Source organism: Dendrobates tinctorius, unplaced genomic scaffold (genome assembly GCF_039654945.1).
Source record: "Dendrobates tinctorius isolate UK_male_01 unplaced genomic scaffold, ASM3965494v1 ptg000007l, whole genome shotgun sequence".
NCBI lineage: Eukaryota > Metazoa > Chordata > Amphibia > Anura > Dendrobatidae > Dendrobates > Dendrobates tinctorius.
This window is the reverse complement of record NW_027361675.1, coordinates 52947010-52959708: the sequence shown is the minus strand read 5'-3', so window position 1 is coordinate 52959708 and position 12699 is coordinate 52947010. Positions and strand designations below refer to the sequence as shown.

The 12699-nt window shown below is 46.8% G+C and overlaps 1 protein-coding gene across 1 annotated transcript in view; it reads left to right on the top strand.

Moving 5' to 3' along the window:
- The window catches only part of MYBBP1A (MYB binding protein 1a), a 145615-nt gene that overhangs the window by 1094 nt on the left and 131822 nt on the right, over nucleotides 1–12699 (top strand). Inside the window, exon 2 of the mRNA XM_073574686.1 lies at nucleotides 1906–2001. Within this exon, the coding sequence (XP_073430787.1) occupies nucleotides 1906–2001 (96 nt within the window). The remainder of the gene's footprint in view (nucleotides 1–1905; nucleotides 2002–12699) is intronic.

The window sequence follows — 12699 nt, the reverse complement described above, 5'->3', positions numbered from 1 at the left end:
CGGAGTTATGTGAGGATCTGCCCCATAGAATTGCATTCGATTCGGAAAAAATCCGCACATGACTATCAATAACGTTTTGTCAGAGCCAAATACCAAAAAGTGTCAAAAACAACTTTATTTAAAAGATGACATACCAACAAGAGACAAAACCCACAGTGCTAGAAACGTATGGGAAAAAAATGCTATGAGAAAAGCACAAGTAGCATAATTTACCTAATACACGCAGAAAATCGTCCACATCAAAGGCTCCTCGTAGGAATGTAGATTTAGGCTATGTTCAGATGGCTTTTTAAAGGGAACCTGTCGCCAGAAATAACGCTGTTAACCTGCAGATATGCGGCTAATCTGCAGGTTAACATAGTTATGATGCTGTCCGGCGCCTGATCTTTATTCACACCCATCAGCATTCGGTATTCAGTCACCGCTCTGAGCATACAGAGCAGCCACTCTAACCCCAGCCATGACGGACACTGGCTCTACATGGCTGCCGGCTGTCAGTCAGGACCGGGGGCACGGTAACAGCGTTATTCCTGGTGACAGGTTCCCTTTAACATACACTCAGTGGCTCCTTTGGTTTAAAACAGGATTTGGCCATATGCGTTGATGGGGCCATTATAATGATGCAGACGGAGTTGCAAAGTGCTCTTTCGGACATAATTTTAGACGGAACCTGAAAACCCACCTCTTCAAGAAAGCCTACAGGCTGCAATGACCCTGCTGCCTCCTTACCAATACTGGAGCTATCGCCTCACCAACACCAGAGCTGCTGCAACCCCCCAATCTACGGTCTCCTTCCCCACCATCCTGTAGCATGTAAGCACAAAAGGGCAGGGTCCTCTCTCCCCTCTGTATCAGTCTGTGATTGTTAGTTTGTTTACTGTAAGTGATATCTGTAATTTGTATGTAACCCCTTCTCATGTACAGCACCATGGAATCAATGGTGCTATATAAAAATAATTTTTGACCGTATATGCCCACTGGAGACTAGCACCAAGGGGTAGTCTGCATGATTGTAGTCAGTGGCTCCATCAGTGCATATGCCTGAATTCTCGTTTAGTGGATTTGGATGTAATTCCCAATGGAGCCACTGAACATGTGCTAAAACACTATGCGAACATAGCCTTACTTGGGTTTTGTCTTTGTAAGGTAAAAACTATTGGTTTTAAACAGCTGCAGATGTTAGCTTCGTCTTTAGAATGGGCATCCATTACATGTCCACCTGTCTGCATTTTATGTATATACTCTTTATCTGGACCAAAATAACAGAAACGAGAGGATGCCTACTAATATATTACTTGGAAAATGATTAAGTCACGACCTCCAAATATTAAAAATAGAAATTTTCTTAGAAAATGTATAAAAAAAAAAAAAATTGCAACAAAAACACCCAGCATAATTTAATATCTATCTTTCAAAGTTCAAAATAGGAGGAATACACCAGTTATAAAACCAAAAAAATAAATATGTAGTAAAATGAAAAACACTAGCATAGTATGGTGTACAGGGAATAAAGATGCAAATGTAACACCCAACCTCAAGGTATGAGAATAACCATAACAGTATTAAATAGCCAGGAATTCCTTACCCATAATGATGGTGTATGCCTCCATTCCCAACCGGCGTTTTGCATGGGCTTCTTCTGAGGTTTGATGTCCTAGCTGATCCATGAATCAGAGGCGCAGAAACGCTCAGCTGTGAATTGCTTTATCTAATTCTATTCCCTGCTGTGCTCCCATACTTGAGAACATGGACCAGTTGCTACTGAATGTGAACTGGACTTGGTTGAGCAAATAAAAATTGTTGGAGGTCTCAGGGCCTTGTCACCACCTATCAAAACTTTTGGTATGTCACTATGTTAGTTACTTTTTAAAAGCGGCTTATGTTTTTTTTTTTTTCTTTCCACAGCCGGATGAACTGAAGTACACCTTCAAAAGGTTAGTCGAAGGATTGGCAGCCAGTCGAGAGGCAGCAAGACCGGGATTTAGTTTCGCCTTAGCCCAGGTTTGTAATTTAGTGTTGCATTTATATATAACTCCTTATAAGGCACAACTACAATTTCTTGTCATTAATATGACTTGTATCTGGGATTTTTCTCCACTTATCCTTTCTCCATATCCAATCACTAATTTTCCTTTGCCCTGAGCTATAGGGTAGTAACTAGCTGCTATAATCTCTCCCATAGACAGTAGTCACACAGGAAGCATTCCTTTTCCCGTCTTTGTCGCATATGCTCAGCAGCAACTACATGGAAGACATTATATAACAGTACCCAGCATTGTAGATGTGAATCCAGCTCCAGGATGAGATAAAACACTTTAAATAAGAGCACGATTTCTCTACTCCCCTCTCCATAGGCAGCTGTAAACTGTGCATTTCTATATAAAAATGACATGCTGTTCATATGCTAATGCGTTTTTAATGTCCTTTTAACTGCTCCAGGCTCCTAAAAACGCCAATCTGTTAAAAGAAGTGACATGTCCATTCTTCTGGGGTCTTCTGCTCGGAAGACACTCTGTACCTTACAGTAGGTACAATTGCAAAGGTCAAAAGATGCATAGAAGACACCCAGATGTCTTGGAGTGGTTTGCCATTGCTTGTGCTTAAAAAAACCACAGTAGTATATGCTAATGCCAGATCACAATACTAATGCACTACAGGATGCACCAACTCCCGGATCAAAGCTGAGGCCACATATGTCCAAAATACTAATGAAGCAACCACTCCTAAGCCTACCATTCATGGAGGGGGTGGTTGCATAGTATTATAAATGCACATGTATAAGGCGCAAATCACACAGATATGTGCAGTACACAATAGTGCTGTGATTACAAAAAAAAATAAAAATCACGTTCTGTCAGTGAAATTGTTCATCTGCACTGTCCCATTGATTTTATTGTCCAATGTCCATATACATATATTTATGGATTGCACTCTGAGTGAAAATATGGTCATGTGAACTTAGCCTTAAAGTAAGTGGGTGAGGGGGAGAAGTGGCTCATAAGTGGAGGAAAAATCTAATTTCTCTGATCAGATGTATTGCAAATGTTATTATATTCCCTCTCCTGTATTCATTTCAGCAAAATGTGTTCATTGTTACTGCTACTGTATGTTAGTATACATCTAATACAACATAGGCAGAATATTTATGCAAGCCGTCTGTATTTATTTCATTGTAAGTGAAAGTGTTATGTAATGTGTTTTTTTTTTTTTTATGTGCACGATCCCTCTAAACATATGTTATGACCGATGCATAGAAGGGAAGGAGGCTTAACCAATTGAAGAGGTCATTTCAACACGATTTTTAATGTTAAACTGGACACAGGAAGTAATAGTGGTTGCACAGCAGAATGAAAAGCTGCTCTTTTTGTTTACTATCCGTTGCAGAGATATTAGCAATCAAACTACTTAATGAGTTAACATTCACTTGTACTTGACAAGATATCAGAGTTTTCACTGGGGGTATGTACTTCTTCCCACTGTATGTTGCTCACCAATCATAAGCAGGTAACAGCACTCAAAGGAAACGGGTACAGCTCTGCTTATAGCAGGCTTCTCAGTGTGTGAGATGTAATGACACATTTCTGATCTCCTAGTCTGACCTCAAGCGTAAAGGCCCCGTCACACTAAGCGACTCACCAGCGATCCCGACACCGATATGAAGGTGTCAGGATCGCTAGTAAGTCGCTATGTGATCGCTGGTGAGCTGTCACACAGACAGCTTCACCAGCGATCAGCACAGTGATGCCGAGCGCCCGGCATCGCTGGCTATCGCTGTAGAAAATAGTATCAAAATAAAAAATATAGTTATTCTCACCTTCCGACGTCCCGTTCAGCCATCCTGCCTCTCTCCACGCTCCGGTCCCAGTGATCCTTTGCACGAATGACCGCGAGATGTCACGGTCTCGAGGGATAACAAAGTCTCGCGGTCATTCGTGCAAAGGATCACTGGGACCGGAGCGTGGAGAGAGGCCGGATGGCTGAACGGGACATCGGAAGGTGAGAATAACTATTTTTAATTTTTTTTTATTATTTTTTTACACCTGATCGCTGGTCTCCCGCCTGTCACACACAGCGATGCGTGCTGGCCAGCGGGAGACCAGCGACCAAAGAAATGTCCAGAGATTTCTTCCAGCGATCAGCGATACCGGCAGGGGGGCCGCTCGCTGATCGCTGTCGCACACAGCGATCTCGCTGGTGAGATTGCTGTTACGTCACAAAAGTTGTGACTCAGCAGCGATCTCGCTACCGAGATTGCTTAGTGAGACGGGGCCTTAAGTCGGTGGAGAGGGACAGTGCAGCTGAGTTGTTTCTATGATGAAGCTTTGTTTCCGGGGGGGGCGTGAGCTGCGGCAGTGCCCCCGATGACTCTTCGTTTGAATATCCCAGGTTGCACTGAAATACTCAAACGAAGAGTCATCTCACAGGAAGTATTGGAAAATGAAATGCAATTAGAGATGAGCGACTTTGCCTTTTTAGGGTCAAGTCGGGTTTCATGAAACCCGACTTTCTCAAAAGTCGAGTCGAACGAAATCGGCCGACTATCGGGAAAAGTCGAAGGTCCGACTGAAACACGAAACCCAATGCAAGTCAATGGGGAAGCAAAGTCAGCAGTGAGTGGAGGACATTAAACACACCTACATGCCGGACCGCTTTTTTAAAGTGCGCAAAACCTCTCTCTCTCGCTCGATCGATCTCTCGCTCGATCGATCTCTCGCTCGATCGATCTCTCGCTCGATCGATCTCTCGCTCGATCGATCTCTCGCTCGATCGATCTCTCGCTCTCTCTCTCGATCTCTCGATCTCTCTCTCGATCTCTCGATCTCTCTCTCGATCTCTCGATCTCTCTCTCGATCTCTCTCTCGATCTCTCTCTCGATCTCTCTCTCGATCTCTCTCTCGATCTCTCTCTCGATCTCTCTCTCGATCTCTCGATCTCTCGATCTCGATCTCTCGATCTCGATCTCTCGATCTCGATCTCTCGATCTCGATCTCTCGATCTCGATCTCTCGATCTCTCGATCTCGATCTCTCTCTCTCGATCTCTCTCTCTCTCTCGATCTCTCTCTCTCTCTCGATCTCTCTCTCTCTCTCTCGATCTCTCTCTCGATCTCTCTCTCTCGATCTCTCTCTCTCGATCTCTCTCTCTCGATCTCTCTCTCTCGATCTCTCTCTCTCGATCTCTCTCTCTCGATCTCTCTCTCTCGATCTCTCTCTCTCGATCTCTCTCTCTCGATCTCTCTCTCTCTCTCGATCTCTCTCTCTCTCTCGATCTCTCTCTCTCTCTCGATCTCTCTCTCTCTCTCGATCTCTCTCTCTCTCTCGATCTCTCTCTCTCGATCTCTCGATCTCGATCTCTCTCTCTCGATCTCTCTCTCTCGATCTCGATCTCTCGATCTCTCTCTCTCTCGATCTCTCTCTCTCTCTCGATCTCTCTCTCTCTCTCGATCTCTCTCTCTCTCGATCTCTCTCTCTCGATCTCTCTCTCTCGATCTCTCTCTCTCGATCTCTCTCTCTCGATCTCTCTCTCTCGATCTCTCTCTCTCGATCTCTCTCTCTCGATCTCTCTCTCTCGATCTCTCTCTCTCGATCTCTCTCTCTCTCTCGATCTCTCTCTCTCTCTCGATCTCTCTCTCTCTCTCGATCTCTCTCTCTCTCTCGATCTCTCTCTCTCTCTCGATCTCTCTCTCTCTCTCGATCTCTCTCTCTCTCTCGATCTCTCTCTCTCGATCTCTCTCTCTCTCTCGATCTCTCTCTCTCTCTCGATCTCTCTCTCTCTCTCGATCTCTCGATCTCTCTCGATCTCTCTCGATCTCTCTCGATCTCTCTCGATCTCTCTCTCTCTCTCGATCTCTCTCGATCTCTCTCGATCTCTCTCTCTCTCGATCTCTCTCTCTCTCGATCTCTCTCTCGATCTCTCTCTATCGATCTCTCTCGATCTCTCTCTATCGATCTCTCTCTCGATCTCTCTCTCTCGATCTCTCTCTCTCGATCTCTCTCTCTCGATCTCTCTCTCTCGATCTCTCTCTCTCGATCTCTCGATCTCGATCTCTCTCGATCTCGATCTCTCTCGATCTCGATCTCTCTCGATCTCGATCTCTCTCGATCTCGATCTCTCTCGATCTCGATCTCTCTCGATCTCTCTCGATCTCTCTCGATCTCTCTCGATCTCTCTCGATCTCTCTCGATCTCTCTCGATCTCTCTCGATCTCTCTCGATCTCTCTCGATCTCTCTCGATCTCTCTCGATCTCTCTCGATCTCTCTCGATCTCTCTCGATCTCTCTCGATCTCTCTCTCTCTCTCTCGATCTCTCTCTCTCGATCTCTCGATCTCTCTCGATCTCTCTCTCTCGATCTCTCTATCTCGATCTCTCGATCTCGATCTCTCGATCTCGATCTCTCGATCTCGATCTCTCGATCTCGATCTCTCGATCTCGATCTCTCGATCTCGATCTCTCGATCTCGATCTCTCGATCTCTCTCTCTCGATCTCTCGATCTCGATCTCTCTCTCTCGATCTCGATCTCTCGATCTCGATCTCTCTCGATCTCTCTCTCTTGATCTCTCTCTCTTGATCTCTCTCTCTCTCGATCTCTCTCTCTTGATCTCTCTCTCTCTCTTGATCTCTCTCTCTCTCTTGATCTCTCTCTCTCTTGATCTCTCTCTCTTGATCTCTCTCTCTCTTGATCTCTCTCTCTTGATCTCTCTCTCTTGATCTCTCTCTCTTGATCTCTCTCTCTTGATCTCTCTCTCGATCTCTCTCTCTCTCGATCTCTCTCTCTCTCGATCTCTCTCTCTCTCGATCTCTCTCTCTCTCGATCTCTCGATCTCTCTCGATCTCTCGATCTCTCTCGATCTCTCTCGATCTCTCGATCTCTCTCTCTCTCGATCTCTCTCTCTCTCGATCTCTCTCTCTCTCTCTCTCTCGATCTCTCTCTCGATCTCTCTCGATCTCTCTCTCTCTCGATCTCTCTCTCTCTCGATCTCTCTCTCTTGATCTCTCTCTCTCTTGATCTCTCTCTCTTGATCTCTCTCTCTCTCGATCTCTCTCTCTTGATCTCTCTCTCTCTCTTGATCTCTCTCTCTCTCTTGATCTCTCTCTCTCTTGATCTCTCTCTCTTGATCTCTCTCTCTTGATCTCTCTCTCTTGATCTCTCTCTCTTGATCTCTCTCTCTTGATCTCTCTCTCTTGATCTCTCTCTCTTGATCTCTCTCTCTTGATCTCTCTCTCGATCTCTCTCTCTCTCGATCTCTCTCTCTCTCGATCTCTCTCTCTCTCGATCTCTCTCTCTCTCGATCTCTCGATCTCTCTCGATCTCTCGATCTCTCTCGATCTCTCTCGATCTCTCGATCTCTCTCTCTCTCGATCTCTCTCTCTCTCGATCTCTCTCTCTCTCGATCTCTCGATCTCTCTCTCGATCTCTCTCGATCTCTCTCGATCTCTCTCGATCTCTCTCTCGATCTCTCTCTCGATCTCTCTCTCTCTCGATCTCTCGATCTCTCTCGATCTCTCGATCTCTCTCGATCTCTCGATCTCTCTCGATCTCTCGATCTCTCTCGATCTCTCGATCTCTCTCGATCTCTCGATCTCTCTCGATCTCTCGATCTCTCTCTCTCTCTCGATCTCTCTCTCTCTCGATCTCTCTCTCTCTCGATCTCTCTCTCTCTCTCGATCTCTCTCTCTCTCGATCTCTCTCTCTCGATCTCTCTCTCTCTCGATCTCTCTCTCTCGATCTCTCTCTCTCTCGATCTCTCTCTCTCGATCTCGATCTCTCTCGATCTCTCTCTCTCTCGATCTCTCTCTCTCTCGATCTCGATCTCTCTCGATCTCTCTCGATCTCTCTCGATCTCTCTCGATCTCTCTCGATCTCTCTCGATCTCTCTCGATCTCTCTCGATCTCTCTCGATCTCTCTCGATCTCTCTCGATCTCTCTCGATCTCTCTCGATCTCTCTCGATCTCTCTCGATCTCGATCTCTCTCGATCTCGATCTCTCTCGATCTCTCTCTCTCTCTCTCTCTCTCGATCTCTCTCGATCTCTCTCGATCTCTCGATCTCTCTCTCTCTCGATCTCTCGATCTCTCTCGATCTCTCGATCTCTCTCGATCTCTCTCGATCTCTCGATCTCTCTCTCTCTCGATCTCGATCTCTCTCTCTCTCTCTCTCTCGATCTCTCTCTCTCTCTCGATCTCTCTCGATCTCGATCTCTCTCGATCTCTCTCGATCTCTCTCGATCTCTCTCTCTCTCTCTCTCTCGATCTCTCTCTCTCTCGATCTCTCTCTCTCTCGATCTCTCTCTCTCTCGATCTCTCTCTCTCTCGATATCTCTCTCGATCTCTCGATATCTCTCTCGATCTCTCGATCTCTCTCTCGATCTCTCGATCTCTCGATCTCTCGATCTCTCGATCTCTCTCTCGATCTCTCTCTCGATCTCAAATTCAGATTCAAATAGGCTTTATTGGCAGGACCAAAATACAATTAGTGTTGCCAAAGCAAGAAAAGAAGTGTGGCAGGGGAGTGGATTAGGGTAGTGGGGATGGGGAGTGATTGTCCATTTGGAGGTCTTTAGTTCCTCTCATCTTATGACATGTGGTGACATATTGGGCGGCGACCTCCACCATTGATTCTTCTTCCCCCAGCAGGATGCAGAGTTTCCTCTCCTCGTCCATGGATGGCAAGTCTGGGGTATGGGTGGTAAGTTTCTGGAAGTGGGAGTCCCTCACTGCTGAGTATTTGTTGCAGTGCAGCAGGAAATGCACCTCATCTTCCAGAGCCCCCTGCTGGCAGTGCTGGCACAGTCTGTTCTCTCGTGGCTTGTATGTCTGTCGGTGCCGCCCTGTTTCCACCTCTAGGTTGTGGGCGCTTAATCTGTATATACTCAGGGTCTGCCTGTCTTTGGGGTGGCGTAGCCTTTCCAGGTATGGAGCCAGTGTGTAGTCCCTCCGCAGTGACCGGTAGATGGTGAGTTTCTGGGAGTTCTCCAATTCACTCTTCCAACCCTCTATGTATTGCATCTCGCAGCTCTCTGAGATCTCTTTTATTTGGGCTTTAGTTAGGGTGTGTTGCTGACTTTGGTTGAGCTGGCTGCCGAGGTTCCTGGCTGGCTCTTGGCTCTGGCTCAGCAGGGCTTTATGATGGTAGGAGCTGGGGTTGCTGTTCTGTATATGCGCCTGGTGTGATAGCGCCCTCTTGTGTATAGTGAGCCATAAGGGGAATCGGCCCAGCTCTGCCCGACAGGCTATGTTTGAGGTGCTGCGATGTACCTGGAGGAGATATTTGCAGAACTCCAGATGGAAGACTTCGGTTGGGCTGGAATCCCACTTTTTCTGGTCTGGATAGGTTGCTGGACCCCATACCTCGCTGCCATATAGCAGTATAGGTGTGATGACGCTGTCGAATATCTTGAGCCAGACTCTCACCGGTGGTTTGAGGTGGTACATTTGTCTTCTGATGGCATAGAAGGTTCTGCATGCTTTCCCTTTCAGGGTCTCTGCTGCTTGCTTGAGGCTCCCGGTTTGGCTTAGCTTCAGACCGAGGTAGGTATAGCTGCTTGTCTTCTCTAGCGTGGCACCATTTAGTGTGAGGGAGGAAGTGGAGGTTTCTTTAGAACTCCTCTTTTGAAACACCATGACTTTGGTCTTCTTTTGGTTGATGGGCAGCGCCCATGTGGTGCTGAATGTTTCCAGCACGGCCAAGCTATCTTGGAGGCCTCTCTCGGTTGGGGAAAGCAGCAGGAGGTCATCTGCATACAGCAGGATCTTCACCTCTCGGTCGTGTAGGCTGAGACCTGGGGCAGAGGAGGATTCCAGGGCCGCTGCCAGTCCATTTATGTAGATGTTAAATAGAGTTGGGCTCAGGCTGCAGCCCTGTCTTACCCCCCGGCACTGCCGGAAGAAGGCCGTCCTCTTTCCATTCACCTTCACGCTGCACCGATTCTCAGTGTATGAGCTCTTGATGACGTCGTAGGTTCTGCCACCTATTCCGCTCTCCAGGAGTTTCAAGAACAGACCTGGGTGCCACACTGAGTCAAAGGCCTTCTTGAAGTCCACAAAACATGCAAATATTTTCCCCTGTTTTTTTCTATGGATGTGGGTCTTGATGAGGCTTTGCAGGGTGTAGATGTGATCCGTGGTGCGATGGTTTGGCATGAACCCAGCTTGGCTTCTGCTGAGGGTGTTCCGCTGGGTGAGGAAGGTGATGATCCTTTTGTTAATAATGCTGTTAAATAGTTTTCCCAGAACGCTGTTAACACATATTCCTCTGTATTTTGCTGGATCATATCTGTCTCCATTCTTGTAGATGGGCGTTATGAGACCTTGATTCCAGCTTTTTGGGAAGTAGCCAGCACTCAGGATGTGGGTGAATAGTTTTGCCAGTGCTGCATGTATATCTGGGGAACTGAATTTGATCTTCTCTGGCAGGATGCCGTCACTGCCTGCGGCCTTCTTGCATTTCATAAATTTGATACTGTCTTTTATTTCCATCACACTGATTGGTATGTCCAGAGGATTTTGGAAGTCTTTGATTGTCTCCTCCATGTCTCTGAGTTTAGTGGTTAGGTGCTTCTGTTCTGGGGTTAGGTCTTCTGGTATGTTCTTGTAGAGGCCTTTGAAGTAGCTGTGCCAGATGTTGCCATTTTGGATGTGGAGGGTGCTCTGCTTGGGCTTTGTGCCGATATGATTCCAGGTCTCCCAGAATGAGTTGTCCTGGAGGGAGTCCTCAAGCTTCTGTAGTTCTTGGCAGATATGCCTCTGTTTTTTCTCCCTGAGAGTGCGTTTGTATTGCCTCTGTAGGATGTCATGGGCCGCTCTTAGGTCCTTGTTTGGATCTCTGTGCTTTTGGTTTGAGGCTACCCTTAGGGAGTTGCGTAGTGACTTACATTCTTTGTCAAACCATTTTTGGCCTTGTTTATTTGTTGGTTTCTTGGGGTTGGTTCTTCTGATGCCTGCTAGCTCTGCCATGGTGTATAGGATGTTGTTAAAGTCACTCACTGCCCAGTTGACTCCTTGCTGGTTTGATGCGTAACTACTTGTGTTGAAATTTACAAGTAGCTCTTGGATCTCGGTTCTGTTAGTCATGTTGGTGTATTCAGTGGATAACTGTTTGGGCCACTTGTAGGATGGTGGCAGGTTGTGTAAACTGGTCAGGTGTGGCTTTTCTATGGGTTGTTTGTCCGTGGATCTCATGTACAGCAGTGTCTGGTTGTGGTCTGACAGGTGGGTTTCAGGGGTGACTATGAAGGCATTTATGTTTGCTGGGTCTATGTCCGTTATTGCGTAATCCACCACACTGCTGCCCAAGTGGGAGTTTAGTGTAAATCTCCCTAGTGAGTCCCCCCTGATGCGTCCATTCACTATATACAGCCCCAAGCTCCGGCACAGGTTCAGCAAGGTTCTGCCGCTTTTATTCACCACTCTGTCATAGCTGTTTCTTGCGGTCTGTACTGAGTCATTATAGAAGGATCCATCTCCCATTACATATGTGTTTCCGTCAGGTGAGATGTAGTCCTTCTCTGTACCCGTCCTGGCATTGATGTCTCCGCAGAGGAGCACTCTGCCCATGGACTGGAATTGGGCTGCCTCTCTCTGTATGACCTCATAGATGTCCGGCTTATAGTATGGGGATTCTGATGGAGGGATGTAGACTGCGCAGAGGTAGATGTCCTGCTGAGAGGTGAGGATGGCGCTGCTTATCCTCATCCAGATATGGCTTTCTCCTCTTTTTACTGCCTTGATGTGCTCTTTGATTTCCTCCTTGTACCATATTAGTATGCCCCCTGAACAACGGCCCTGTTTGATGTTCTTGTTTTTCTGGGCAGAGAGAGAAAATTCCCTGTATCCCATGGGTGTCAGGGATTCCTCCTCTGCCCGGGCCCATGTCTCCAGAAGGTTCTGGATGTCAATGTTCTTTAGCTTTTGCTTGAAGTCTGGGTCATTTGTCTTGGACCCAAAGGCTGAGGCATTCAGTCCTTGAATGTTCCAGCTGCTGATAACTAAGGATATCATATTTGGTCGATATACCTTATAATGAAGAAAGATTTTCATAGGACGTAACACGTTCTTGTGGTGGGTTTGGGTGGCATATTTTAAGGGTGTCCCATGAGTTGGCTGCATAGTGTGCTGAGCAATGTCCTTATTTCAGCCATGTTGCTGTTCTCTGTTGCTCTGTGTTGCCATTGTGGGGCATGTTGTCTCCTGTGCCCTGTCTGTGGACTCTCATTGGGGATCGCTGTGCGTTGCCATTGTGAGGCATGTTGTCTCCTTTGCCCTCTCTGTGGATTCTCTCCAGGGATCGCTGTGGTTTGCCATCTGTTTGGTGGGCGTCTTGCTTGTAGTCTCGGAGGTCTGTTTAGAACCATGTCCTTTAGCTCTTTTGCTAGATTGCTGACCCCTTGTTTATTGAGGTGTTTGTCGTCGTATAGGTGACGGAGCTTTATTCTGGGGTGGCTTGCCAGCTGTATATTTGGTGTTGAGGCGATACTGGCAGCCAGCTCTGAGTTGATTTGCTGGATTACCTCTTGGTTTATTTCTTTCAATTGGAAGCAGGGCACTCTCTCGATCTCTCTCTCTCGATCTCTCTCTCGATCTCTCTCTCGATCTCTCTCTCGATCTCTCTCTCGATCTCTCTCTCGATCTCTCTCTCGATCTCTCTCTCGATCTCTCTCTCGATCTCTCTCTCGATCTCTCTCGATCTCTCTCGATCTCTC